This window comes from Phalaenopsis equestris, unplaced genomic scaffold (assembly GCF_001263595.1).
Source record: "Phalaenopsis equestris unplaced genomic scaffold, ASM126359v1 Scaffold207535, whole genome shotgun sequence".
In the NCBI taxonomy this organism is placed as follows: domain Eukaryota; kingdom Viridiplantae; phylum Streptophyta; class Magnoliopsida; order Asparagales; family Orchidaceae; genus Phalaenopsis; species Phalaenopsis equestris.
In genome coordinates, this window is record NW_018226858.1 from 53,242 (window position 1) to 77,875 (window position 24,634).

A 24,634-nucleotide genomic window follows, 5' to 3' on the forward strand; every position below is an offset into this window, starting at 1 on the left:
ATATATATATATATATACTTTTTTTTAAAAGGTGAAATCGATATTTGGTCCAACGGGCACCAAATATTGATTCCCCCAAAGGGTTGAAAACCCTGGTGTGCTTGCTCCTAATTCGAAGAGTCCGCGTCACGGGATTCGAACCTCCGACCCGAGGGACTTACGCCAGAGGCCGCACCAATGAGATAGGTCATTCGTGTGTGTGTGCGCACACACACACACATAGATATATATATATATGGAAAAAATCTCTCCTAATTTGCAGCTTACCAAATATATCTAACCTAAATTAGGAAAAGAAATAATTATGAAATAAAAATAAAATAACATAGAATAGAAAGGGAATAAAGTAATCAAGGAATTTCTAAATTGACCCAACCAAATCCTCCACAAGAACTTCTCATATTTCTAAATTGCCCCTCGAATCGGGTTGTAGATGTTGTAGAGACGAAGCTTGGTATTGAACTATGACAATGTGCTTGAAAAGCTTTAAGGAAGACATCAAAAACTTGTTGGTATGTCAGGATGTTACTTAGTTGTGTATTTCCCTCATTGATCTTTTTATAGATGAAGTGTCTATCAACTTCAATATGCTTGGCCCTATCATGATGCACGAGATATTTGGTAATACTGATAGATTTTTATTGTCACAAAACATTTGTACAGGCCTATTGGAGACACAACCTAGTTCCTTCAATAATTTCTGAATTCAAATCCCATCACAGATTCCCAAAGTAGCTGACCTATATTTTGATTTTGCACTGCTTCTAGACACAACAGTTTTCTTTTTACTTCTTCATGTCACCAATTTTTTCTATATATAGGAGCAGCAACCTGTGGTAGACCTTCTATGAGCGAGTTCCTCAGCCCAACTAGCATCAATATAAGCTTCCACCTCTTTGTTCCTGTTTTTTCTCAAAGATTAACCCATAAACAATGTGTTCAAAATTTTGTATATCATCTCCAAATGCTCTTCATGTGGGTTATTCATGTGTTGTCTCACAATAATAACAGAGTATGCAATATTTGGCATCTTATGTGACAGGTAGATCGGTTTTTCTATCAATCTTTATTATCTTCCCTTGTTCATAGAGGCGCTTTCCCTCTTTGACTTGTGGTTGTGATCCATTGGAGTATCAACAAGCTTACATCCAATCATTCATGTTTCTTTTAGTAGATCTAGAAATTACTTCCTTTGTGACATAACGATGCCTTTCTTGGACCTTGCTATCTCCATACCTAAAAAATATCTCACAGTTGCTAGGTCCTTGATTTCGTGCGACAAACACTTCTTTGATCTTGAGAATCTCTCTTTTATCATCACTTGTGAGAATCATATATTCACATATACTATCAGCAATCTTACCTTCCTAATTGTATTTTATAAATAGAGTATGAACAACTTGAATTTGAGAATACACATTAGACCTCATAGTTTTAGCAAATCCTTCAAACAAAGCTCTTGGTGATTGCTTAAGCCTATAGCGAGCCTTCCTAAATTTACATACTAGGTATTTGTCAAATCATTCTCAAGCCCTAGTGATATCTACATGTACACTTCTTCTTTCAGATACCCACTCGGAAAGGCATTTTATATCAAGTTGATGCAATCATCATCCTTGTTAACTGCTATTAAAAGAACTCTGATAATATTAATTTTGGCACCATTTTGGCAACTGGTGCCAAGGTATTTTGATAGTCGATCACATAAGCTTGAGTGAAATCATTTGCAACAAATCTGGCTTTGAATCTCTCAACACTCTCATCAGCTTTGTATTTGAAGTTGGACACCCATTTGCACCCAACCGATTTCTTCTCCTGAGGGAATTTAATAAAAATCCATGTACCATTAAGCTTAAGTACTCGAAGCTCTTCTTCAACTGTTTTACTCCATTCTAAATTTTTAAGAGCTTCAAGAATGGATTTAAGAATCTGCATATTATCAAGGTTATAAGCAAAAGTTTTGAAAGATGAGAATAGCTTCCCATATGTTACATATTTCTGAATTGGATATCTAATAAAGATTTCCTTGTCACCAGCATTAGAAGAGAATAGAATAACTCATGAGTACTAGACTCCTTAACCAAAACTTCAGGTGAATGCAGAGGTTTTTCTTCCTCTTTGTGTACACATGAAGTACTTTATTATGGACTTCAGGTTGGGTTGATTACATTGGTGGGCATCGTCAACCAGGAGAGAAGGGCTAAGTGGAGTAGAAGGTGAGATCATGTACATGTCATCAAGTGCGTCCCAAAAATTGATGTTTATTTGCACTCTCCCTGAACATAAAATTTGTAGTAGTATGATTGATTTTTAAAAATGTGTCATCCATAGAGTTTTAATACTTCCTGGTAACAAGAGAGTAACACTTATACCCATTTTTGTTGGTGGCATACCCAAAAAAATCACACTTGATAAATCTAGAATCAAGTTTTGCGTGATATTAGGAATGGACGTGAACAAAAGATACACACCCAAAGATTATAAGTGGTATGGTAGAAGTGAAAGCTCTTATATGAGGATAGCTAAACATCAAAACATAGAGAGGTGTTTGAAATTAAATAAACGGCTAGACATTCGATAGATAATGTATGTTGCAGTAATAATTATTTCCTACCAAAAATATTTTGGAACTTGATGGTCATCATAATTGAGTGGGATAACTCAAGAAGATGCATGTTCTTTTTCTCCCAGCAACCCATTTTATTGTGGAGCATCAATACATGAACTAAAATGGATAATTCCATTTTTTTAAGAAAGGACTTAAGGATGAAATTGAAATATCCTTTTACATTATCAGTTTTAAGGATCTAAATTTTGCATTAGAATTGAGTTTGAATCATATTATAGAAGGTTTGGAAGATTTGAGTTGTTTCATCTCTCCTTTATTAGAAATTTCCAAGCAATTATGGTGTAATCATAAATAAATGAGAGAAATAATCTAGTTCAACTTTGGGTTTTCACCTTTGAAAGTGCTCAAACATCACTGTGGATAATGAAAAAAGAGTATGAGAGTCATATTGAGCGATGGGATAACTATTTCTAGTCTGTTTGGTAAATCAACAAATCACACATTTATAAGAACTAAAGTTTTATAGATAAACAAATAACGATCAAATTTTACAACATAATTGAAATTAGGATGGCACAAGTGACAATGTCATAACATGTCATGTTTTTTGACATATAGACTCACAACTCAAAAACTTGAGATAAAAATAGATGTGAGATCATTTGTGTATTTAGAGAAAGATTTTCCTTCAAAAGGTATAAATCTTGATGCATTTCAGCAATGTTAATCACTTTCCTCAATTTCATCACCTGAAATTCACAAGCGTGCAAGAAATTTATTTATGCATTTCATATCATGATTATGCTTGTCGATTGAAATCAAATTACAGTTCAACTATGAAAGATATAAAATAGAGGTAAAAGTAATATCCTAAGAGAGCTTCGCACTCCTTTTCAAGCAATTTTTTAGTGTGATCCATCTGCAAGTCTATTGATCTAGATGTAGAAACATCTTGATAATTGACTAAAATATAGAGGTCTCCGGTCATATGATCAGAGGCTCATGAATCTATGATCCAAATTCTAAATCTCTCATTACTTACAAGATGAGAAGGATATATTATCTTGATGTGTCGCGAGATTGGTGGGTTGTTTTAAATTATCTCTAAGAAGTTTTTTCAGTACTTTAAGTTGTTCCTTGGTGAATGATTCAGAATTGACCTCCGAAATAAAATTTGACGTTTCATCCCGCACTTGGTCATAAATCCTATTTGTATCTAGGACTGCTGCTAGATGCAGGAAGGAAGCTGACCGCTGCTGCTGGAGAAGGTGAGAAATGCATGCTTGTCTAGAAAGCTAGTGACTAGCTATGGAGGGTCTACGGGTTGTTGGATGCATTAGGGAGAAATTTGACATGGAGCAAAAGCTGACACTGGGGAGGTCTGAAGGTTGGCTGACTGTTGTAGGGAGGATTCCAGTGTTGGACGACTATCGGAGGAAATTCCTGGTGCTAGTTCTGACTATCGAAAAAGATTTCCCGAGTCAGTCTGGCAAGGAAGAGATCCAGCAGCGGCAAAAAAACACTACAAGAAAACGTGCAAGGAAGGCCTAGAGTTTGGAATGCAGAGCAAGGCTTACAGGGAAATACCGACTGCAGAAGAAAAAAAATAAAGTTCTACTGCTCGTTGTTGCTTGGTTAGAGAAAGTTCACTGACGGTTGCTGAAGATTTTGACTAGAAAGAGAAAGTCGACAAAAAAGTCGCACGCCTGGGATTTTTACTAGAAGGACAAAAACTCAAGGAGAGATTTATTGTTGATCACTGAACATTTCCACTAGCAAGAGAAAGGTCGACCCAAGGTAGGGAGTCGTGCACCTGGGATTTCCATCCGAAGAAAAAAACTGCTAGAAATCTAGAGAAAGTTGTCGCGGGATTAGCGGCTTGCGCTTCCTATGCACCAACCAAAGCCTTCAAATGCCCTGGAAAGAAGTAGAGAAGGCCCGCAGACAGGCAGAAGGGATTATAGCGACTACGGGGAGACTTTTGGCTGCTTGGAAGAGCTCTGCGGTTGAAGGAGATTTAGGGTTTCTTTCCAAGCTCCGATACCATGTGGAGATGATTTGGAGATGAATAATTCTCTCTTTAGTTGTATCATTCATATGTTTTGTACACACATATATAGGGAAAATAATCTCTCCTAATTTACAACTTACCGAATATCAAACCTAAATTAGAAAAGGAAATCATTCTGAAATAAAACTAAAATATCATAGAATAAAAAGGGAATAAGCTAATAAAAAGCTTGCTAAGTTATCCCAATCAAATCCTTCGCAATATCTAAGATTTCAACAAATAAACAATAACTAATGCATCTTTTTGACCCATCAGATAATGCTTTCAAACCAATTTGAATTTTGATTTCAAGCCAAATGAGTCATCGAAACTTGGCCCAATTTTTATTATTCTACGACTCTATGTCCTAAAGAAAAACCTTACTTTAATAAGCATGTAGCTTTAATGAGACTAGCACATTTCTTATTGATGTTTCTCAGGGGGTCCTTAGTTGCAAGCAGGATTTAGCGTTAGTATAATTTAGTAAATTTGTTAATTCTGTCCAATCGTTGGATTTAGTAAATCCGGATTTAAGCTGAATGGAAGGAGAAATTTGAGACCTTAAATCCGAAAAATTCATAAATTCACGAAACTAAACGCATTTTTGTGTTTGGTTGAATTTCATAAATCCGGTGATAAACTCTATTAATAGTTGCTCCCAAACACCCCCCACTAGATGACTTCTCATTGCGCTAGTAAATAATATATCAAAGTCACGGACTTAACAACAACAACAACAAAAAAACCTTCATCCCACTACATGGGGTCGTCTACATGAATCTTTTTCTCCAGTGCATCATATTTAGTGTCATAATTTCATTTAGTTCTAATAAATTAAGATTATTTTTTATACAATAAGCCCAAGTCTTCTTATTGCTACCTTTGCCTTGCTTAACATAAGTCGAATCTAAGACATCTAATATCCTAATCTAATCATCAGATGGTCGACGTTTAATGTGACCAAACCAAAGTGACGGGACTTATAAGAGTAAAAAAAAAATTACCAAAGCACTGCCAAATAAACATTTTATTATTTGCTTCTTTTGAATTCGAGCAAATCACTAGTCATTGACCTAAAAAAGATTAAAAAAACCCTTAAACTTTAAGCATCTTCTCTAAAATTCTATTGAAAACCAACAAAATATGTAGTAACTAGAAATGATATAATTTAGAAAGAACAAAAAAAAACAAAAAAGCAACACTTCCACTCTATACCTGACCCATGTCAGAAAGCAGCAAGTCACCTTCTACTTCACGGTCTAATGCAACATCTAAGGGAAACATGAATGTCACCAACCAAAAAGAATAATAAAGAGAAAGAAAAACATCTAAATAGCTCCTAGGGTGCAATTAACTTACCCAACATTGATTGAGATATATCAAAGCCAATCCAATGGTGCCCATTCTCAGATAAAGTTTCACCACTAAGCCCTGATCCACAGCCTAGCAACAACAAGTAACAAAATGGAAACAGAACATCATCTGAATAAGTGCACTCTCATTAAATTCCCACAAAATCACATCAAGTAGTTGAAATATTTTTCCATAAGTATCATGTTTAAGAAAAGAAAACAATTTTCAATGTTGATGTTGTAAGATCTGGATATTACATAGATAACTGACCAAAATATACAAATTACAAGCACATGCTGATTTCATTAACAAGATGAAACTTTGAATGAAGTTTCAGGCTAAATAATAGTGAAGTTTTTGATGTGATATTAAATATTTGAGTGCTATGTGTGTAAATATGAAAGTTTAAGTGTGAGATATGTAAATAAGAATTATGTGCTAAGTATGTAAATGGCCCAACAAAATAATAATTTATGTAAGGATGAAAATAAACAAAAGTGGGGAACTCATACCTATATCAAGCAAAAGACGAGGGACACCATCATTTGGAAGATTGAGTAGTTCCAGTGCTCTCTCCGAAATTTTAGCCTAGCAAGTAACATGAATAGAACATTGAGAGCTTAAAACACAAAAAATACATAAAAACAAATTTAAAAAAAAAAGTAGAGCATGCCTGGATTTCGATGATTCTGGAAGAAGTCGTATACTTGCGAGCTTCTGTGTCATTGTAGAATATCTCTGGCGGCGCTTGCAGCTCTGGTCGGGTCATCTCGCTTTCCCTTACTTATACCACTAGAAACCAAATAAATGTTCTGTTTTGTAGCAAGATTTGCGCAGCCTTTAAACTAAATCCTACCCGACAGAAAATGACAACTTGCTTAGGGTTTAAGCTGGATTTAACCTAAATCTTGCTAGACGGTCATTTTGGACAAAATAAAGCCTCGGATTTGATAAATCCGGATTTCACGGATTTCGGCCTTAAACCCCGGATTTACTAAATCCCCTGAATCGGTGGATTTGTAAATCCGGGACGGACGCTTCGCTCAAAAAAAAACAAAAACGACGTGAAGTTACCTCCTCAATGATTTCGGCTAGGAAAGGAGCAGGAGGAGAAAACAAAATTGGAGTTTCGGATCTCTGTAAGCCACGATCCCGACGTTGCGTTACCAGCTAGCTGCAATTGCGACTTTATCGATCGTTGACGAAGGCTATGGTTTTGGACGACATCACAGAGGGGCGGGGTGGCGGAGGAGGGTATGGGGGTTGATGATGGAGGCTGGTGCAGAGAGCAGCAATGTAGGCGAAGGCTTCGTGTAGAGTAATGTAGGCGAGGGTTTCTATTGATTTTACTTTATATTTTCTTAATTTAATTTAATTTAAGTTTATTTATTAATTTAATTAATTAATAATTATTTATTAATTTAAATATATTAGACTAATTATCATAAATAAATCTATGTATTATTTAATTATTAAATAATAAAAAATAAATATAATTTATTTATTCATCCATTAAATTTATAAGTAATTATTAATAAATATAATTAATAATTAATTAATTATTCATTTATAAATGTTAAATTTCAATTTAATAATTATTTTAATAAAAATTTTATTAAGTAAATATATAATTATTAATTAACATATTTTGAAATTAAATATTAACTAAATTTAAGAAGTTAGTTTGTCTATTTTTGAATATTTCAAGAAGTCAAATTTATGTGATTTATTAAATTCTATTAAGATTTGTTGTTAAAGTCTAACAGTCATACTAGATTTTAAAATCTTGAAAAAAATTGTCAAACAATTTTACAGGTTTTTACAAGATTTATTAAATATATTGTCAAGTTTATGAAATTTAACCCTTTCAAGATTTATTATGTTTATCAGATTTATCGGATTTATTAAATCCTACTAACTTAAATCTATCCGTTGTCATACAGCTAAATCCTACATTCTTATATTCGTTCTCAACTAAGTTTTTTGCCTTAAACCCCATATTAGGAAATCTAGTCGGAAAATCAGAAGATGGGTTTACGGGATTTAAAGGGGTTGAAGGGGGCAAAGGGGGTCAGAGTGGGAGGAAGGAAGAGAAATGCAAGAATTAGGGTCTATTTAAGGCAACTGCAGCTTCTTAGTTTTTCAGCTGCAGCTGTGCTACCCCAAGAAGCTGCTGCGGGGAAGTTGGTTGTCTGTTTGAGGCAGCTGTGTGAAAACAGTTGTGAAGTAGCTGTTTTTGGAAAAATGACTATTCTATCCCTATTTTGTAATGTTGTCCTTAACAGAACTGTGATAGACAAAAATTTTAATATATTTTGCAAAAATTCACTTAAAAATAGCATAGAATTACAGATACATACCTCACTTCATAGTGAGTATCAAGTGTGCAAAAAAAAAGTCTTACTATTAAAATGATAATTAAAAGTCTAAAAAAGTCACAAAGCAGAGCTCAAAAAACCCACAACAAGAAGGAAAAAATTTTAAAAATTTCCAAAATACCCCTAAAATTGCAAAAAATTACCAAAATGTCCCTCATGACCCAAAAATTTTAAAAATACCAAAAATTTCAAAAATTTCCAAAATCATTTCAAATATTCTCAATTTCAAATTTTAACCATCAAATTGGCCCAATTTGACAAATTTTACCCAATTTTACCAAAAGCCCCAAATTTGTCCTTATGGACTTAATTTCCCCAAATTAGCCTCAATCTTGGCCCAATTGACCTGAATCTTGCCCAATTTTAATTCCAAACCAAATTTCAGTACCCCCAATCCCAATATAAACAAGATTCAAGCCCAATTTGACCCAATTGCAAGCCCAATTTCACCCCAATCAAAAAACTCCAATTTTGACCATACTCCAATTTTGACCATATGTCCAAATCCACCAAATTGGCCTTCCAATTCAATTCAAAACCACTTTGGATCCTGCTCCACTTAAAATCCTTTCCAACCTCTCCATGAAATATTCTTATACCAAATTCCACAATCAATTAGATCAAAATTTTAGCCCAAATTCACCCCTAATTTTAAAAGCCCAAGCCCACAACATCTGATTTCAAAAGCCCAAATCCAAAGTTTACGTGATAATTTCTTATCTCTTCATTATCCATTTAATCAAAATCATCCCTAAGTTTTAAATTCATGATCAAATCATTCCATATTCGGTATCATGAAAAACTCCACAAAAATACCCCATAACTCCAAAATTCTTTCTCATGTAAAAGAGCCAAGCCAAAGGGAAGCCATGAAGCCAATCCCAAGCCATATGTGAGCTATGAGAGCCTTGCCACCTCATCAAGATATTAATAGCAAGAGGTCAAGACACTTTCAAATATCCTTAAGATCCTTTTTAACCCACTTCATGAAACACCCAAACCTCATGCTTATGGAAAATAACTTGGATAGAGACCTCACCATGATGATTAAGTTGAATCATCTGATTTCCCTCAGCATCCAAACCATCCTTGGTGAGTGAACACAGCCCCAAACCATGACTTGACCTAATTTGACCCAAAATGACCCTTCCCACATTCCTCTTAAATCCAAGACCTTTACACATGGCCAACCCCAATTGACTTCACCAAACTCATGCCCTGACCTCCCTGAGCCGATGGTGACCCCTCCCTGGCTGATCGACCACCTTGGCCTCCGAAAAATCGAAATTCAAAAGCTCTCCTTGGTTCAAACCCAAAATTAAACCCATCCAAGCTGCCTCATCCCAATTGGGTTTTTGCACACTTTTGCCCTCCACATAAGCAACTTATGGCATCCACCAATTGCCTCTGATGGCCTCTCCTTCCTCCTCTATTTAAACTTACCCTCCACGGCCAAGGGGGGAGAGCTTGAAATTCCTTGGGGAGACTCCGCCAAATTGCTCCCAGAGCTTCTTCAAGCACTCAGGAGTTCAACCTAACCATCCTCAAGCCCTCAAGCCCACTGTCTGAGCTCAATTTTGGAGCTCAAAATCAAGCTCAAAACATGACAATCCTCTAGACTCCACCAAAGTCAAATTAATTACACCCACACCATCCCCTGAGTGAGAGAGGAAGATCCCCCACAAAAGCCTCATCACCAAACCACCTTAGGGTGCACTTTGATCAACCCCTAAATCGGCCTTGGTTAAAATCATACCTAGGCATTTCACCACGGCTTGAGACTTTATCTAGAAGCTCTTTGGACTCAAGGCAAGCTTTTGGAAGCACCCTATTGAGGCCACACCTCTTGGGAAAAGGTATTGAACTCTTCCTTTAAACCGAGCTTCATTTAATTCTCCATGCTCATATACTCAATTTAAGCCTTGATCAACCATATGGATATGTTCTCGTAGTCAAGATGAGTCGATAGGAGCAAACCTCACTTAATTTGGTTGAGTATAGAGAGAGATATTAAGTTTTAAAGGTGGATGGCACTCGAGTTGAACCATATCGGGACGATGATGGAGGACCATTTAATCGAGCGTGTATCAAATTCAGGGCTTTGATTGTGTCGGACGGACGGATGGTTCAAAAAGGAGGACTAACTCAGAAGGTGGCACCCAATCTCACGGCGACATGCGTATGTTCGACGTGTACGAGGATTCAGTCAGCGCCACGTCACTTATGTAGAAAAATAGGATTTTTACTTATTTATTTAATAACTAGAATTTCAAAAATGCATATCTTTGTGTAGAAAAATCATAAAAATAAAATAAAAATATCTTCTTGCTAAGTAAACACATGAGAACAATGTGGAAATGGTTTCATATTTTTTGATGCATGTATTATTTTTTTAATTAATTAATTAATATTTTTTTATTTGAATTCTCCATTTGCCTAGACATTTCACCATGGCATCGGACCATGGGGCTTTTGATGTATTTGTTGTTAGTTATCTCCCCTGATTTTTCTAAGGTCAGGGGGCATAGTCAGGGGGCATATCTAACTAGAGAGATCTAATTTTCAAATTAATGGTCCCTATTTTGGTATAAAAAATTATAATAATTAAAATACTCATCATAAAAATGCAAAATATGTTTTGGTATGTTCACTGTGGTTAAAGGATCCTAGGAAAAATATAAACTTGGTTGAACACATTAAAATAATCATAATTACCACAAACCCTAAAAAAGAAATAAAATCAATTTAGAGATTATAAATGTAAATAACATAAAAATTATTCTCTATTGTGATTTAATGTTAGAGGAGCTCCTCATAAAAATTTCAAGTCAATTGGAGTGAATTTGACTACTCAAATGGATCAATCAAGTGAAATTGCATTTTTGGCATTAAAATAATTATAATAATTAAAATACAATTTAAAAAATTACCAAATTGGCTTTGGGAGCTCCTTATGACCAGAGGAACCTAAGAAAATTAAAATTGGAATTGAAATAAATACTTCATTTTTTAGCATTTAAATAATTAAAAATTAATTAAAAATCATAAAAATTGCAAAATTGTAAAAAACATACTAAAATGTCATATTTAACTCCCTGATCACTTGTAATCAATCAAAATAATTTTCCTAATTTTCCAAGTCAAGATATTAATTTTAAAGGCTTAAAAATGAATTTCCCTTAACTTTTCACTAAAGTAATTCCAATAATTAAAATATATATAAAAAAAAATATGAAATTTGTTTCTTTGTGTTCCCTAGACTCAGAGAGATTTAATAAAAATATAAAACTTAATTTTCTACCAAAATAATATTTTATATTTAAGTAATGCTAAAGAAACAAATAATTCTAATAATTAAATTAAATTTCTAAAAATCATGAAAATTGGTCGAAGTGATCCTCTAATCTAGGTGAACCTCTAATAATTTATTAAGGATAGAGATTTTGTTTTGGTTGAGTTATTAAATTTTCATTGAAAAATCCTTATTTTTTCATTAAAAATAATTATAAATATTAAATAAATTCACAAAAATCAGATTTGCTCCTCTAATGTTTTAATTAACCCATGAGTGGGGTAACTTAAAATTTTCAAGTCATTTGAGTTCAATTTAATGAGTTATAGGGTGGTAAGGCCTTAGGGGCAAAAAGGGCAATTTTGAAATTTTAGGCTTAATTAATATTTAGGCTTAATCAAATGGCTATATGGGCAACAAAAAATTCTAATTTATATGTTTTGATGATTGGAATATGAAAGGGATAAATGGTAGTAACCAACCTCACTTTGGTCTTGTAAAGGATAAATTTGTAATTTTCTTAAAATTGATGAAAATTGGAAGAATATTTAAATAAAAAAAGATATTAAGGTGAGGGGTTTGATTTTTGGAGGATCATAACTCACTAATTTTAAGCCCCAATTAATAGTTTTTATATAATTTATGATTCATGTTAAAGATTAAAGATATAAACATTTAAAACCTTTTTCTAAAATTAATGAGCTTTCCATTAATTTTTAAGGGCTTAGTAGTGAATTAGGCTTAATCAAAATTTTATTTAATGAGGTTCAAAAAATGACCTATAACTAATTTAAAATTATTTAAAACACTACAAGCTCATTTTTAAAATTAAAGTGCTAAGTTTCTTAATTAGACCAAATTGCCCCCAAGGGCTTCTACCTATATAACTTATAAATAAAATATCAAGTGATAATTATCCCAACCTTATAGTTCATTAGAACATCAGTTCATTGAGCATAAGGGGATAATAGGGAGGAGTTAAAAAACAACATAACAAATTTGAACAAACTTGGGACTTTTCAAGGGATTGTGAGATGCCTAGGGCCTGATCCCTAGACCCTTCTCATACTCTTTTGAATATCTTTAAGTATGACTAAACTCATTATGCATTGCTTAAGAAATTATTTATACATTTAAATGAATAGGACCCATTAAGATATGACATATGATCTGGTAGACACACCTTAAACTTGTAGTTCCTACTTTTTCTACAAGCATGTTTTAATTCCTACAAAATTATATATATGCCTTGCAAGTACTAAATTTTCAGGTGGAGGAATGAGAAGAATCGACAAGTACGCTTTTATAGTTTACAATACCTTCTTTTCCTGTACTTTCTTTATTGTACTTTCCTGCTCATGAACTTGCATGTTAAACAACGATGTCACCCTGTATGTTAAAACTAAAACTTTTAGGATAGTCATAGAACTGAAACCAAAACAAAAATTTAAAAATCAAAAACAAGATAAAATCCACCTCCACAACAAAGATTCACCATCACAATATTCAAAATATAAAACAACTCAAAATTTAATCACAAACTTCACAAAACTAAAATTGCAATTAAATTAAAATGTCTCTATCGGATGATCGGGAATCCTTCGGATGAGGTAACCTATGGTTGTTAATGAGATTTTCCGCGGTTTAAATGAAAGTATGGAGCTCATTGAGTTGAGTTTAATAAATTCATTTGGACTAAGTGAATCCGAAAGAAAATAGTGGCACCGGAATGAGGGAACTATAGGATCCTAACAAGTGTTGCTCTAATCAACCTTAACATGCCCCCATAATATTTAAAAAACCATGACCCTTAAGAACATTTGATTTGACATCATGACTTGACACATTAAAAAACTTAAACTCGCCACGATGAGGAGCTTGGAGCTAGTATTGTGGGCAGCACAACCATCTTCAACAGCAAAACATGTCTTCACCAGTTAAACTATTCCTTAAAATTAAACAACAATTTATAAGACTTTGACGTTGTTTGCTTATGCAACATAAATCCTCAACTTATCTTTAGGCCTTTTTATGGTTCTACTATACAATATAAGCCTTAACTTGCCTTAGGATTCCGAAGTTACCATTCGTCACGACCTAAATTCTCACATCTTCCAAGCTATTTGTGTGATCGTTTTACATGATATTTAATAAAATTGACAAGATGAAACATTCGATAATTCTAATCTCCAAAATTAAAGCCAAACAGTAGGATAGTTTTTGAATGTCACTGAGGTTCTCCTCCGGATCTATAACATCCTCTAGCCTCTCTCCCTTTGGATTCCAAAATAAAATGTTACAAATTTGAGTCATTCCCCTTTCGCACCTCTTTGTCTGATATCCTTGAAAAGTCCTTATCCTTTGAACTCCTTGAAGATAATCTCCTCTGATTTTTATCGAAAGTTGGTCCCACACTGGGTCCTAAACTTCACATTCCCCTTCGAGCTAGGTTTGTTACTTTACAAATTAAAATGAATTGTGTCGTGCTGCGCTTGCTCGTTTATCTGACATATTTAATTAAGTAAATTCTTCTACTTCCAAACTATTTTTACTAAATTTAAAACCTTTACAAACTAAAAATAAAATAAAAATTTGCACCAGTCTTCGGATCGACTTTTGTTAATTTTTAGTGTTCGCACTAGAATTACAAGGTGTTGGCCAAATAACTAACCCCAGAGCTTTCTTTTTGAAGCTGCTGCTTTGACATTCCTGACGCTAACCTTTTTCTGTAATTTGTCAACCAGCCGCGACGCTCGCAATGTCACTCCCACCATCAAGTTCGGAACTAGATTCGACGAACTTGAAGTCGTACTTGGAAAGGCCCCGTTCATTGTAATGAAAGTCACCGCTCTGGAGATTCAGGGACCTTCTGTTGAATTTAACCTGAACTGTCCCCAGAAATTCCCCTCTCGCAAAAAGGTGAAAATTGCCACTTTCTTGATACTGTCGTTACTACTACAAATTTTGTTACCTCTACCGCTCCAAAGTATGCAGAATGTTGACTGATTAAGTCACATCTATGTCTGAGGACTCAACCAATTGTTACCCATAAGAATACCCCGAAAAAGAAAAAGATAAAGAAATTACCCGATTTTGTGTATGGATCGCACTGCGGGGAGCATACTTCTCTCCAACATGTCGATGCCTATGTTGAGACACCACATCTCAAGTCATCAATGTCGAGAAAGAAAGTGTGGGTACCCAAAGTTGTCATACCAATAAGGTCCAGAATTTGATGAACAAGTGAAGGATGTTCAGAAAAGTCCTCCAAACCTCAAGAGAATTCAGGAGTTGATAATTAAAGAAAAAGTAAAAAAACTCAGAGCTAAGATTTCTGAGTTGACCAGAAAACATGGTGTAACCATTAATGATGATGATGAGGATTTTGATTTCAATGATTACCTTAGTGAAGATTTTATAGATATTCAAGTCATCGAGACCAGAGCTGTCTCATCTGCGTGTGACCCCCAACCTCTCATCGAAGGGAACGCCGCGAATGACTTACGCAGAGCCATTTTCTTAAGAGATGAATAGATCAACCAAATGGAAAAGAGAATGGACGAGATGATTTCCACCATGGCCGACATGGCTACGGTTAATGGACAATCCCAGTCATAGTAGGCAGCTTTTCTAGGGGTTACCCAACTTGAAATAATCTATATTACTAAAGAACAAAGAGAAGTTGCTTCCGTTAATGGAGAAGATCAACAAAAGAAAAATTCCTCACCAAACACCATAGCAAAGAAAGATATTAAAAAATTGGTCGAACAACAAGTTTGGGTGGCCTTAGCCCAATCTAAGGGCGGTGCATTGATTTCGAGGGGTAGACCTTACCCGGAGGAGTTTTATGTCGTACCATACCCTAAGGGTTTTGTGTCACCAAACTTCAAGATATTTGACGGGTCTGGAAATCCCAAACAGCATATAACACATTTTTGAGCCAGTTAGGGCAACACCTGAGGAAACAAAGCCTTACTCTTCTGACAGTTTGTCAATAGCCTGTTAGGGTTTGCTTTTGATTGGTACTCCGAGTTACCTAACAGATCAGTTAAGATGTTCGTCGAGTTAGAACAGATATTCGTAAAGAGATTTGTTAGAGTACAGAACCATGTTTCTATTAGAGATCTCGTAGTGGAGAAGCAAAAACCCAACGAGACTCTAGTGGATTATATCTTGAGGTGGACAAACCTTAGCATTAAATGTGAACCTCAACTACAGGAATAACATGCGGTTGATATTCTACTCAAAAGCATACATGGACCAATAGCTTTCATGCTCAAAGGACTCACCATCAAATCCTTCGAGAAGTTGCTAACAAAGCCAATAGTTTACAGAAAGAAGTTAAGCATGTGGATTTCCAATAGAAAGCAGAAAAATTTAGGATGACCAGAGCATTTGAAAAGAAGTTTGGGACAGTGCCAACGGTTGATAAGGGAAAACAACCGATAAAGATACAGGCAGAGCATTCTCATCAAAATTCTCAACAATCATTACAGCATGCTCATCAACAAATATAGCAGTATGGCCAATCCAACCAACAGTCATACCAGGGAGGACCGTACCGAGTAGAAGGTAGAGTGGGTCCAACTCTTACAGAATGAAAGAGAATAGTGTATTCTTTCAAAGATGAGGTTGTGCCGAAAATGTTCAGAAATTTAATGAAAAAGTTAGAGTTCAAATTGCCAGAACTGAAGAAGCCGGAAGAAGTTGACAAGAAATAATATCCTAATTTTTGCCCCTACCACGGGATGTTAGGACATACGATAGAAGGTTGTTTTGTATTCAAAAACTGGCTTGAGAGAAACTTTAAAGAAGGAAATATAACAATCCCAAAGGAATATTTAAAAGAACTTGAAAAAGGTTCTGTGAATATGATTTCGGCTGAGCCAATCATTTTGATAGATCCATATGCAGAAAAAGATGGATGGAGCACAGTCTGGAGCAAGTCATCCAAGAAGATACTAGAACAGATTCAGACCGCTTCAGCTCAGGCAGTCGTTCAACTTCTACAACCTGTTCAACCAAAGTTGGAGATTTTTCCAGTGAAGTTACAACAACTAGAAGTCGTGAAGACCAATAGCGGACCGGGTACTATGAATATAATGATTATGATTTCAACTATGTTTTGACTGTTTCTAATAATAATGTAAAAAATTTTGTTCAATCTAACTCTGATCTCGATTCCCAAATCAATCCTCAAATCATACTTGAGTACGATGAGCCTGTTAGTGAGAGTGAAGAAGACGTTGACAATACTGGTTATGATAGCACCGGGAGTGAGGAGCCAGTCCTCGAGTGCCTCGGTGCACCACTCGCCATCAACTTAGATCTCTCCGATGAAGAAGAAATATCAGAAATTTTACCTACAAAATCTCAAGAAGAAGAAATTATATAAGTAAATCTAAGGAGCGGGAAGATTTTACCTCCAAGAACAACTCCAGTGGATAAAGGGAAACATATAGTCACTCAGGAAGAGCTATCTCCACCTCTGCCAATGGAAGAGCCACATAATCAAGTGAAAATTCGAGGATTATACAAAGTTGATTATAACGTGCTAGCTCATCTTAGGAGGTTGCCGACCAAACTAAGCATCTACGTTGCTCTAATCCTATCAAAGGAGATGAGAGAGTCTCTGGTTACAGCCTTGTTCGACCCAGAGATTTTCTTGGCGCAGTTGGCTAACACATCCTCAAATGAAGTTTGTTCGTTAAAGCAACAGCTTGGGATAACATTCACAGATGAAGACTTGTTTCTGGGTACCACTAACCATAACCGACCACTCTACATCTCCATTAATATCAGCAGATTTGTATTGTTCAGAGTTTTGGTAGACCCGGAAGCATCACTAAACTTAGTGAGTCTATGGACATTAGCATATTTTGATATTGAAGCTCAAAAGCTGAAAATTGATAAAATGATGTTAAGAGGATTTAATCATAAGGGAGAAAGAGCCCTTGGATCGATTACATTGATCGATTACATTGTTACATTGTTAACGAAAGCTGGAGAACTAGTAACAACCACAAAATTCCATTTCATCGACGCAGAAACCTCTTTCAATGCTTTACTTAGACGACTAAGGATTCATGAGCATAATATGGTTCTATCATCCTTACATCAATGCATCAAATATTTCAAGGAAGGACAAGAACATTGTATTAAAGGGGATTTACTACCGTTCTCAGCTCATGAAGTAGGCATCCATGAAGACACCACCTACTACGCACCCCTAAAGAAAACAATATTCTCTCGTGAGGTCATGACGAATGAAGTGGAAGAATCAGAAGAATCACAAAGAAGAAGACATTGAACTCTGCTTCAACAATCTACTATCGTCTCTTCACAACGAGGTGGTAGAGGTTCTTCTAGCCCATACACCCGAGATCGAGGTCGGAGACGTGGACGAGGAAGAACCAACACAATTGTTGAACGAACTAGGTCGACCATAAACATTGATATGGAAGAAAGTTCTGATGAAGAGTATTTTGAAGAAGAAATGATGATGATAAAACAAATGAAACCTCATTACAAAATCTCCTTGGAAGATATGGAGAAAGCTGAATATGAGTCGATGTACAATCCGATCAACCATTATGTGAATGTCATGATCCCTACTCCAATCTACTCTCAAAAGGTTGAGAGTTCAGAGGTCAAGGAAGTCTGTAGTATTGGTTTGAAGCTGATCAAATTTTACCGTGCTTCCCTTCTACTAATTTTGAAAATCATGTAAATTTAGAGGAGGATTCTAATAAATTAATGGAGTTATCTTTTATTTACTTTTCTCCTTGTGTACAAAAGTTAATTCAACAGGGATATGTGTCAAAACAAATGCCAAAAGATAAGCTACAACTTTTTAAAAAATTATGGAATGTTAAAAGTTCAACTCCTAATTTGAAAGAAGGTCTCAGATTTAGTACTGTAGAACCAGTTGATGATTCAAAATTTTGCATGGTTGTTACTAGCAGATTGGAGGAGGGTTGCCTTGATGTAGAGAATGATGTAGAGAATGAATCTCAAGAATCTCAAGATCAGTTAATAGATGATGCTCTGCTGAAATTTGAAGTAGTAATTTAGTCAACGGTTGATGAGTTGAAAGAAATTAACCTCGGGACTGAGGAGCTGCCTCGACCAACCTTTAAAAGTTCTTTACATGGTGAGGAAGAATCCATAGAGTTGAAAAGGTTATTATCAGAATTTAAAGATTGCTTTGCCTGGAGTTACAATGAAATGTCAGGGTTGTCAACAAAAGTTGTAGTGCATAAGCTTGAGATGGACAAAAGTATAACCCCAGTAAAACAAGCTCCCAAAAGAATGTGCCTCAAGATAGAGGATAGAGCAACAAGTCAGCAGTAAGTCATTGTCGAGCATAAGAAGTTAATAAACGCTAACTTTGTAAGAGGAGGGAAATACCCCACATGGCTAGCCAACATTGTCCCAGTTAAGAAGAAAAGTGGACAAATTCATATGTTTCAACTTCTGGGATTTAAATAAGGCATGTCTAAAAGATGAATTTCTGCTACCAATACTAGAATTAATGATGGACATCACTTTGACACATGAGATTTTCTTCTTTATGGATGGATCTTCAGGTTACAATCAAATACATATGGCTCCAAAAAATGCAACACTTACAGCTTTCCGGACGCCGATTGGGATCTTCTACTACACAGTGATGTCATTTGGGCTAAAGAAAGCCGGAGCAACGTATCAACGAGCAATGAGGAAGATCTTTGATGACCTCATTCATAACTTAGTGAAGTGCTATGTGGATGATTTGGTCATCAAAAGTAAACATAAAATATATCATTTGTATGATTTAAGGATCGTGTTCAAATGATTACGATAATATAATCTTAGGATGAATCCCTTAAAGTGCACCTTCAGTGTTACCTCCAGGAAATTTTTAGGATTCCTTGTTCGTCATCAGGGAATTGAGATAGACCCGGATAAGATTAAAGCTATCTTGGAAATGCCTCCTCCCAAAAACTTGAAACAACTATGTTCCTTACAAGGAAAGTTTGCATACTAAGACGCTTTATTTCTAATCTCTCAAGTAGGTGTTAGCCCTTCTTGGCATTAATTAAAAAGAGCGTCAAATTTTTTTGGGAAGACAAATGTCAATGGGCCTTTGAGGACGTTAAGCGATACTTAATAACACCTCTTGTTTTGGCAGCCCCTATCTCGGCTATCTCGGGAAAACCTTTGAGAAAACCTTTGATACTTTATACTGCGGCTTTAGATGACTCCCTCGGAGCCTTATTAGCCCAAGTCAATAACGAGGGCAAGGAAAATGCACTCTACTACTTGAGTCAACATTTAATACACATAAAAATAATATACTGTTTTAAGTACCATTTTTATGCCTATTTTTTGAGATATTGCACTTTAAAGAAAGGTATTTTGTGTTTTTGTTGCAGGTATATCATTTTTAGGTATCTAGAGAAAAATGACAAAATAAGCAAAATTTGGAGCAAAAATAACCAATTTTGGGGTTTAACGTATGATACGCCAGGTGTGACATTTTCAAATTAAGGCGATTCGAGAAAAAAAATTGCGCGAGTTTTCGAAGGGACACTTGTTCTAAGCACCCCATGAAGTGATTCAATGCATTTATACACTATGGAAGATTCCAATTTGAAGGGATTTGACTCTTGGATTAAGGAGGCACATCTTTTGAAATTCAAAGTTTTGAATTTTAAATTTTGAAGGGAAATCGAAACTTTTTTGGAGAGGAAGCAGCCCAAAAGTAAGGGGGACTTCTAGAGTGTGACGAGAGGGAGAGAGAGAATTGGCGTGAGTTAGAGAGAGAGAATAGTTCTAGGGTTATAAGAGGAGAGGGAAGGTGAGAGATTTCCTCTTCATTACATTTCCAAGAGAGAATTGGGAGAGATTGTAAAGAGGGAAAGACTTGGAGAGAACTTCTAGGGATTTGCTTGGAATGGATTGTGAGTTAAGTTGTATTTTTCATTTCTTTTATTTGTAAACTTGTTTTTGTATATGAAATCTGTATTTTATTGTCTCATTCTCATGAATTTTGAGTAGTCTTCTTTATCCTTCTCTTTACTTTGAAGAAATGGTTTTGTGAAGAATTGATTTCATTTTCTATGGTTTTAAATGTCAATAATTGTACTTTTTGATATCGCCAATTTGAATTGTTTAAATGTGTTGAGAAATATATGTTCTAAAAATGGGGTATGATATCTACAACAAAGGGAGAATCACATTTGATTTCATGGGAGAGTATTTCATCCATGGGATTGGGTGCAGATAAATAGGGAAATCTTCGTTGGATGTAGAATTGGAAGATTTTAAGGTCGCAAATTAGAATCCTCAATTTGATTCAGTTGATTGGAAACTAATGTGAGCATGTTAGCCTTGGGTGAGGGAGTATTGGGAGCTCTAGAGTGACTGTCGATATCCTCCCAGCCTAACCACGGAATTAGAGACCAAACTTTGGTTTAGTCAATGTTCTTTATAGCACTCGAGAGAGGGTAGAGAATAGGATTGCTCCTATTTGGCACGAAATAGTTTTTAAATATATTTTTCAAATGATTTCAATTTCTTCACAAGTCATATTTTCATTGTAAAGGGGAATGATGTTTTCTCATACTTCAACTTTTCATTAACACAAAACTTTATTTTATTTCAACAATTTATTTTTGAAAGTTTAGTATCTAGTTTAATTTACTTGTTATAATCGTACATCTGCATAGTTAGTAGTGTTTACCTTAATTAGTTTAACTTCAAACTTCATACTTTACTTTTTTTTATTCATTGTTGTGATTAAGTATTGTTTTTCTAAAATCTCGGTTTGTAGTTCTAATATTACTCCCTATAGGATCAATATCTAGGACTCCATTAGTGATGAGCATGGATGAAATGAGAAGAAGTAAAACTTTGTATACTTGCATTATATGTATATACTTGCGTTATATGTAAACGGGGAATTAGGACTTTAAAAGAGGTTTTAAACATAAATTATTTTCATTAAAGTTACATTATTGTTTGGGCATTATTGTTGGGGTTACATTGTATCATTATTATTAATTTAATATCAATTTTCTTGATTTTTTGCATCAAGTATTTGGCGCCGTTGTCGGGGAAGTAACAAAAAATATTAGTTATTTTATTTTAAAATATAAAAAGAAAAAAAAGTATTTGTAGTTTAGTTTGAACATTTTCTTGTGTAAGTGTATCACTTATTTTTAATTACTTATTTTATTTTGTTTATGTGTAGTATAAGATCTGAAAACTTAGTACCTTATGATTTTGAATTAGAAAGAACTGTTAGAAATATTTGAAAACAATAAAAAGAGAAAAATTATTCTAGCAAGATGGCTTGCAACTCAAGTAATGTTGAAAATGAGAATGAACATCATCAGAGACCTTTAAGGGATTATGTTAATCCTATAGCAAATGAAATTTATTTGAGTATTCAAAACCCTGCTATAGCTACAAATTCATTTGAGCTTAAACCTGCTATTATCCAAATTGTACAAAATAATCAGTTTGGAGGAACACCAAATGAAGATAACCTTGCTAGTTTTCTAGAATTGTGTGCTACATTTAAATATGATGAGGTGTCGAATGATGCTGTCAGACTTTGACTTTTTTTCTTTTTCACTGAGGGATAAAGCTAAGATGTGGTTAAACTCATTAACACCCAGATCTATCAGAACTTGGGGAAACTTATCACAAAAATTTTTATCTAAATATTTATCACCTTAAAAAACTGCTAAGCTTAGAAATGATATTACATCTTTTTGTCAGTTTGAAGGGGAATCAATTTATGAAGCTTGGGAAAGATTTAAAGATCTCCTTAGGAAGTGTCCACACCATTCATTGTCATATTGGTTAATAATTCAAACATTTTATAATGGATTGGTTGGATCCCTGGATCTCTTCGATCGATAATTGACGCTGCTGCTGGTGAATCATTAATGTCAAAACCATTTGATGAAGAATATTGATATTTAGAAAGTCCTATTAAACCAATGAAAATCACTGTAGAAAGACCACCACCTCCATTTCCTCAAAGATTGAAGCAGAAGTATAGAAATAAAGTTTTGAATTTTTTTTGGGAATTTTGAGGAAATTAATGATAAACATTCCATTTGTTGAAGCTTTGGAACAAATGCCAAGCTATGTGAAGTTCATGAAGGATATACTAAATATGAAAAGGAAGTTTGTAGATAATGAGACGGTTGCACTCAAAGAAGAGGGTAGGGCTATAATGAACTTGCTATAATTCAGAAAAAGCTAATTCAGAAGAAGCTTTTTGAAAAACTTAAAGATCCTGGAAGTTTTATAATTCCTTATGCTTTTGGTGAATGATTTTATGGAAAAGCCTTATGTGATTTAAGAGCTAGTATTAATCTTATGTCGTTATCAATTTTCAGAATGTTGTATTTAAGATATATTTCACCTATTTAAGATATATTTCACCTACAACTGTAACTCTTCAGTTAGCTGATCGTTCGATTACCTACTTTAAAGGAGTTATAGAAGATGTTTTAGTAAAAGTTGATAAAGAAATTCCTATTATTTTAGGAAGACCATTCCTAGCCACTAGAAGAGCTTTGATAGATGTGCAGAAGCGAGAACTAACTATGAGAGTTAGTGATCAAGAGGTTAAAGTTAATATTGTAAAATCAAAGAGATACCCTTCAAAAGAACAAGAGATTGAATGCTTTAGAATGGATATTAATGAGTATTTAAGCCATGAATATTTTAAAAAGACCTATGAATGTGAATTTGAAAACGAATACGTAGAATATAAAGATGAGGATAAAATCCAAGATGAGTCAATGGAAGTGAGTACGGAAGAACTGGATTAAGTTTAGGAAAAATTTGAAATGTTAGATCTTGCAAAAAAAGACAAAACTTTAATTTCATCTATTAAGAAACCCCCTGAACTCGAATTGAAAACACTTTCTGCACATTTGAGTATGCATTCTTAGGAGATTCATCTATACTACCTATCATAGTATCCTCAGAACTAAATGATGTGTAAGAACAACAATAGTTAGAAACTTTGAAAAGATATAAGAAAGCCTTTATATGGACATTAGCTGATATAAAAGGAATCAGTACTTCAATCTATATGCATAAAATTTTATTAGAAGATCAACATAAACCAAGAACTGGTCCTCAAAGGAGATTGAATCCTATGATGAAAGAAGTGGTAAAGAAAGAAATTATAAAATGGTTAGATGCGAGGATAATATATCCTATTTCAGACAATGCTTGGTTGAGTCCAATTCACTGTGTTCCGAAGAAAGGAGGTGTAACTGTAGTGACAAATGAGTATAATGAATTAATATCAACAACAAAAGTCACTGGATGGTGAATCTGCATAAATTATAGAAAATTAAATTCTGCCACCCGGAAGGATGATTTTTCTTTACCCTGTTTGGACCAGATGTTGGATGAATTAGTTGGGCACAAATACTTTTTATTTTCTATATGGATATAACAGTTATCACTAAATACCTATTGCCCCTGAGCATCAAGAGAAAACAATATTTGCTATCCTTATGGAACTTTTGATTTTCGACGAATGCCTTTTGGATTATGAAATGCACCTGCAATATTTCAAAGATGTATGATGTCAATTTTCAATGATTTGATTGAAAAAAGGAATTGAAGTCTTTATGGACAATTTTTCTGTATTCGGAACTTGCTTTGAAACATGTCTGAATCAATTAGAGAAAGTTTTGGAACATTGTGAAAAGACTAATCTTATTTTGAACTAGGAGAAATGTCAATTTATAGTTGCAGGAGGATTTGTTCTTCGACATAAAATTTCAGAAAATGGCATGGAAGTAGATCCACAAAAATTCAGGTTTTATCAAACCTACCTCCACCTAGTAATGTAAGAAAAGTTATGAGCTTTTTAGAACATGTTTGATTCTACAGGCGATATATCAAAGATTTTTCAAAAATTACCAAGTCTTTATGCCAACTTCTAGGAAAAGATGTAAAGTTTAACT

General features: G+C 34.5%; 1 protein-coding gene across 2 annotated transcripts in view; it reads right to left on the reverse strand.

The window, feature by feature from the left end:
- LOC110036506 (probable 18S rRNA (guanine-N(7))-methyltransferase) overlaps positions 1–7,285 on the reverse strand; it is a 17,526-nt gene extending 10,241 nt beyond the window's left edge. Inside the window, exons 1-5 of one of the 2 annotated variants that reach the window (XM_020740969.1) lie at positions 7,047–7,285; positions 6,646–6,764; positions 6,485–6,560; positions 5,979–6,062; positions 5,835–5,890 (exon numbers count right to left, since the gene is read on the reverse strand). In XM_020740969.1, the coding sequence (XP_020596628.1) occupies positions 5,835–5,890; positions 5,979–6,062; positions 6,485–6,560; positions 6,646–6,741 (312 nt within the window). In that variant the 5' untranslated portion in view covers positions 6,742–6,764; positions 7,047–7,285. Of the gene's footprint in view, positions 1–5,834; positions 5,891–5,978; positions 6,063–6,484; positions 6,561–6,645; positions 6,825–7,046 lie in introns of both variants that reach the window. The other variant, XM_020740968.1, reaches the window with a different exon arrangement.
- Positions 7,286–24,634: the final 17,349 nt, after the last annotated feature.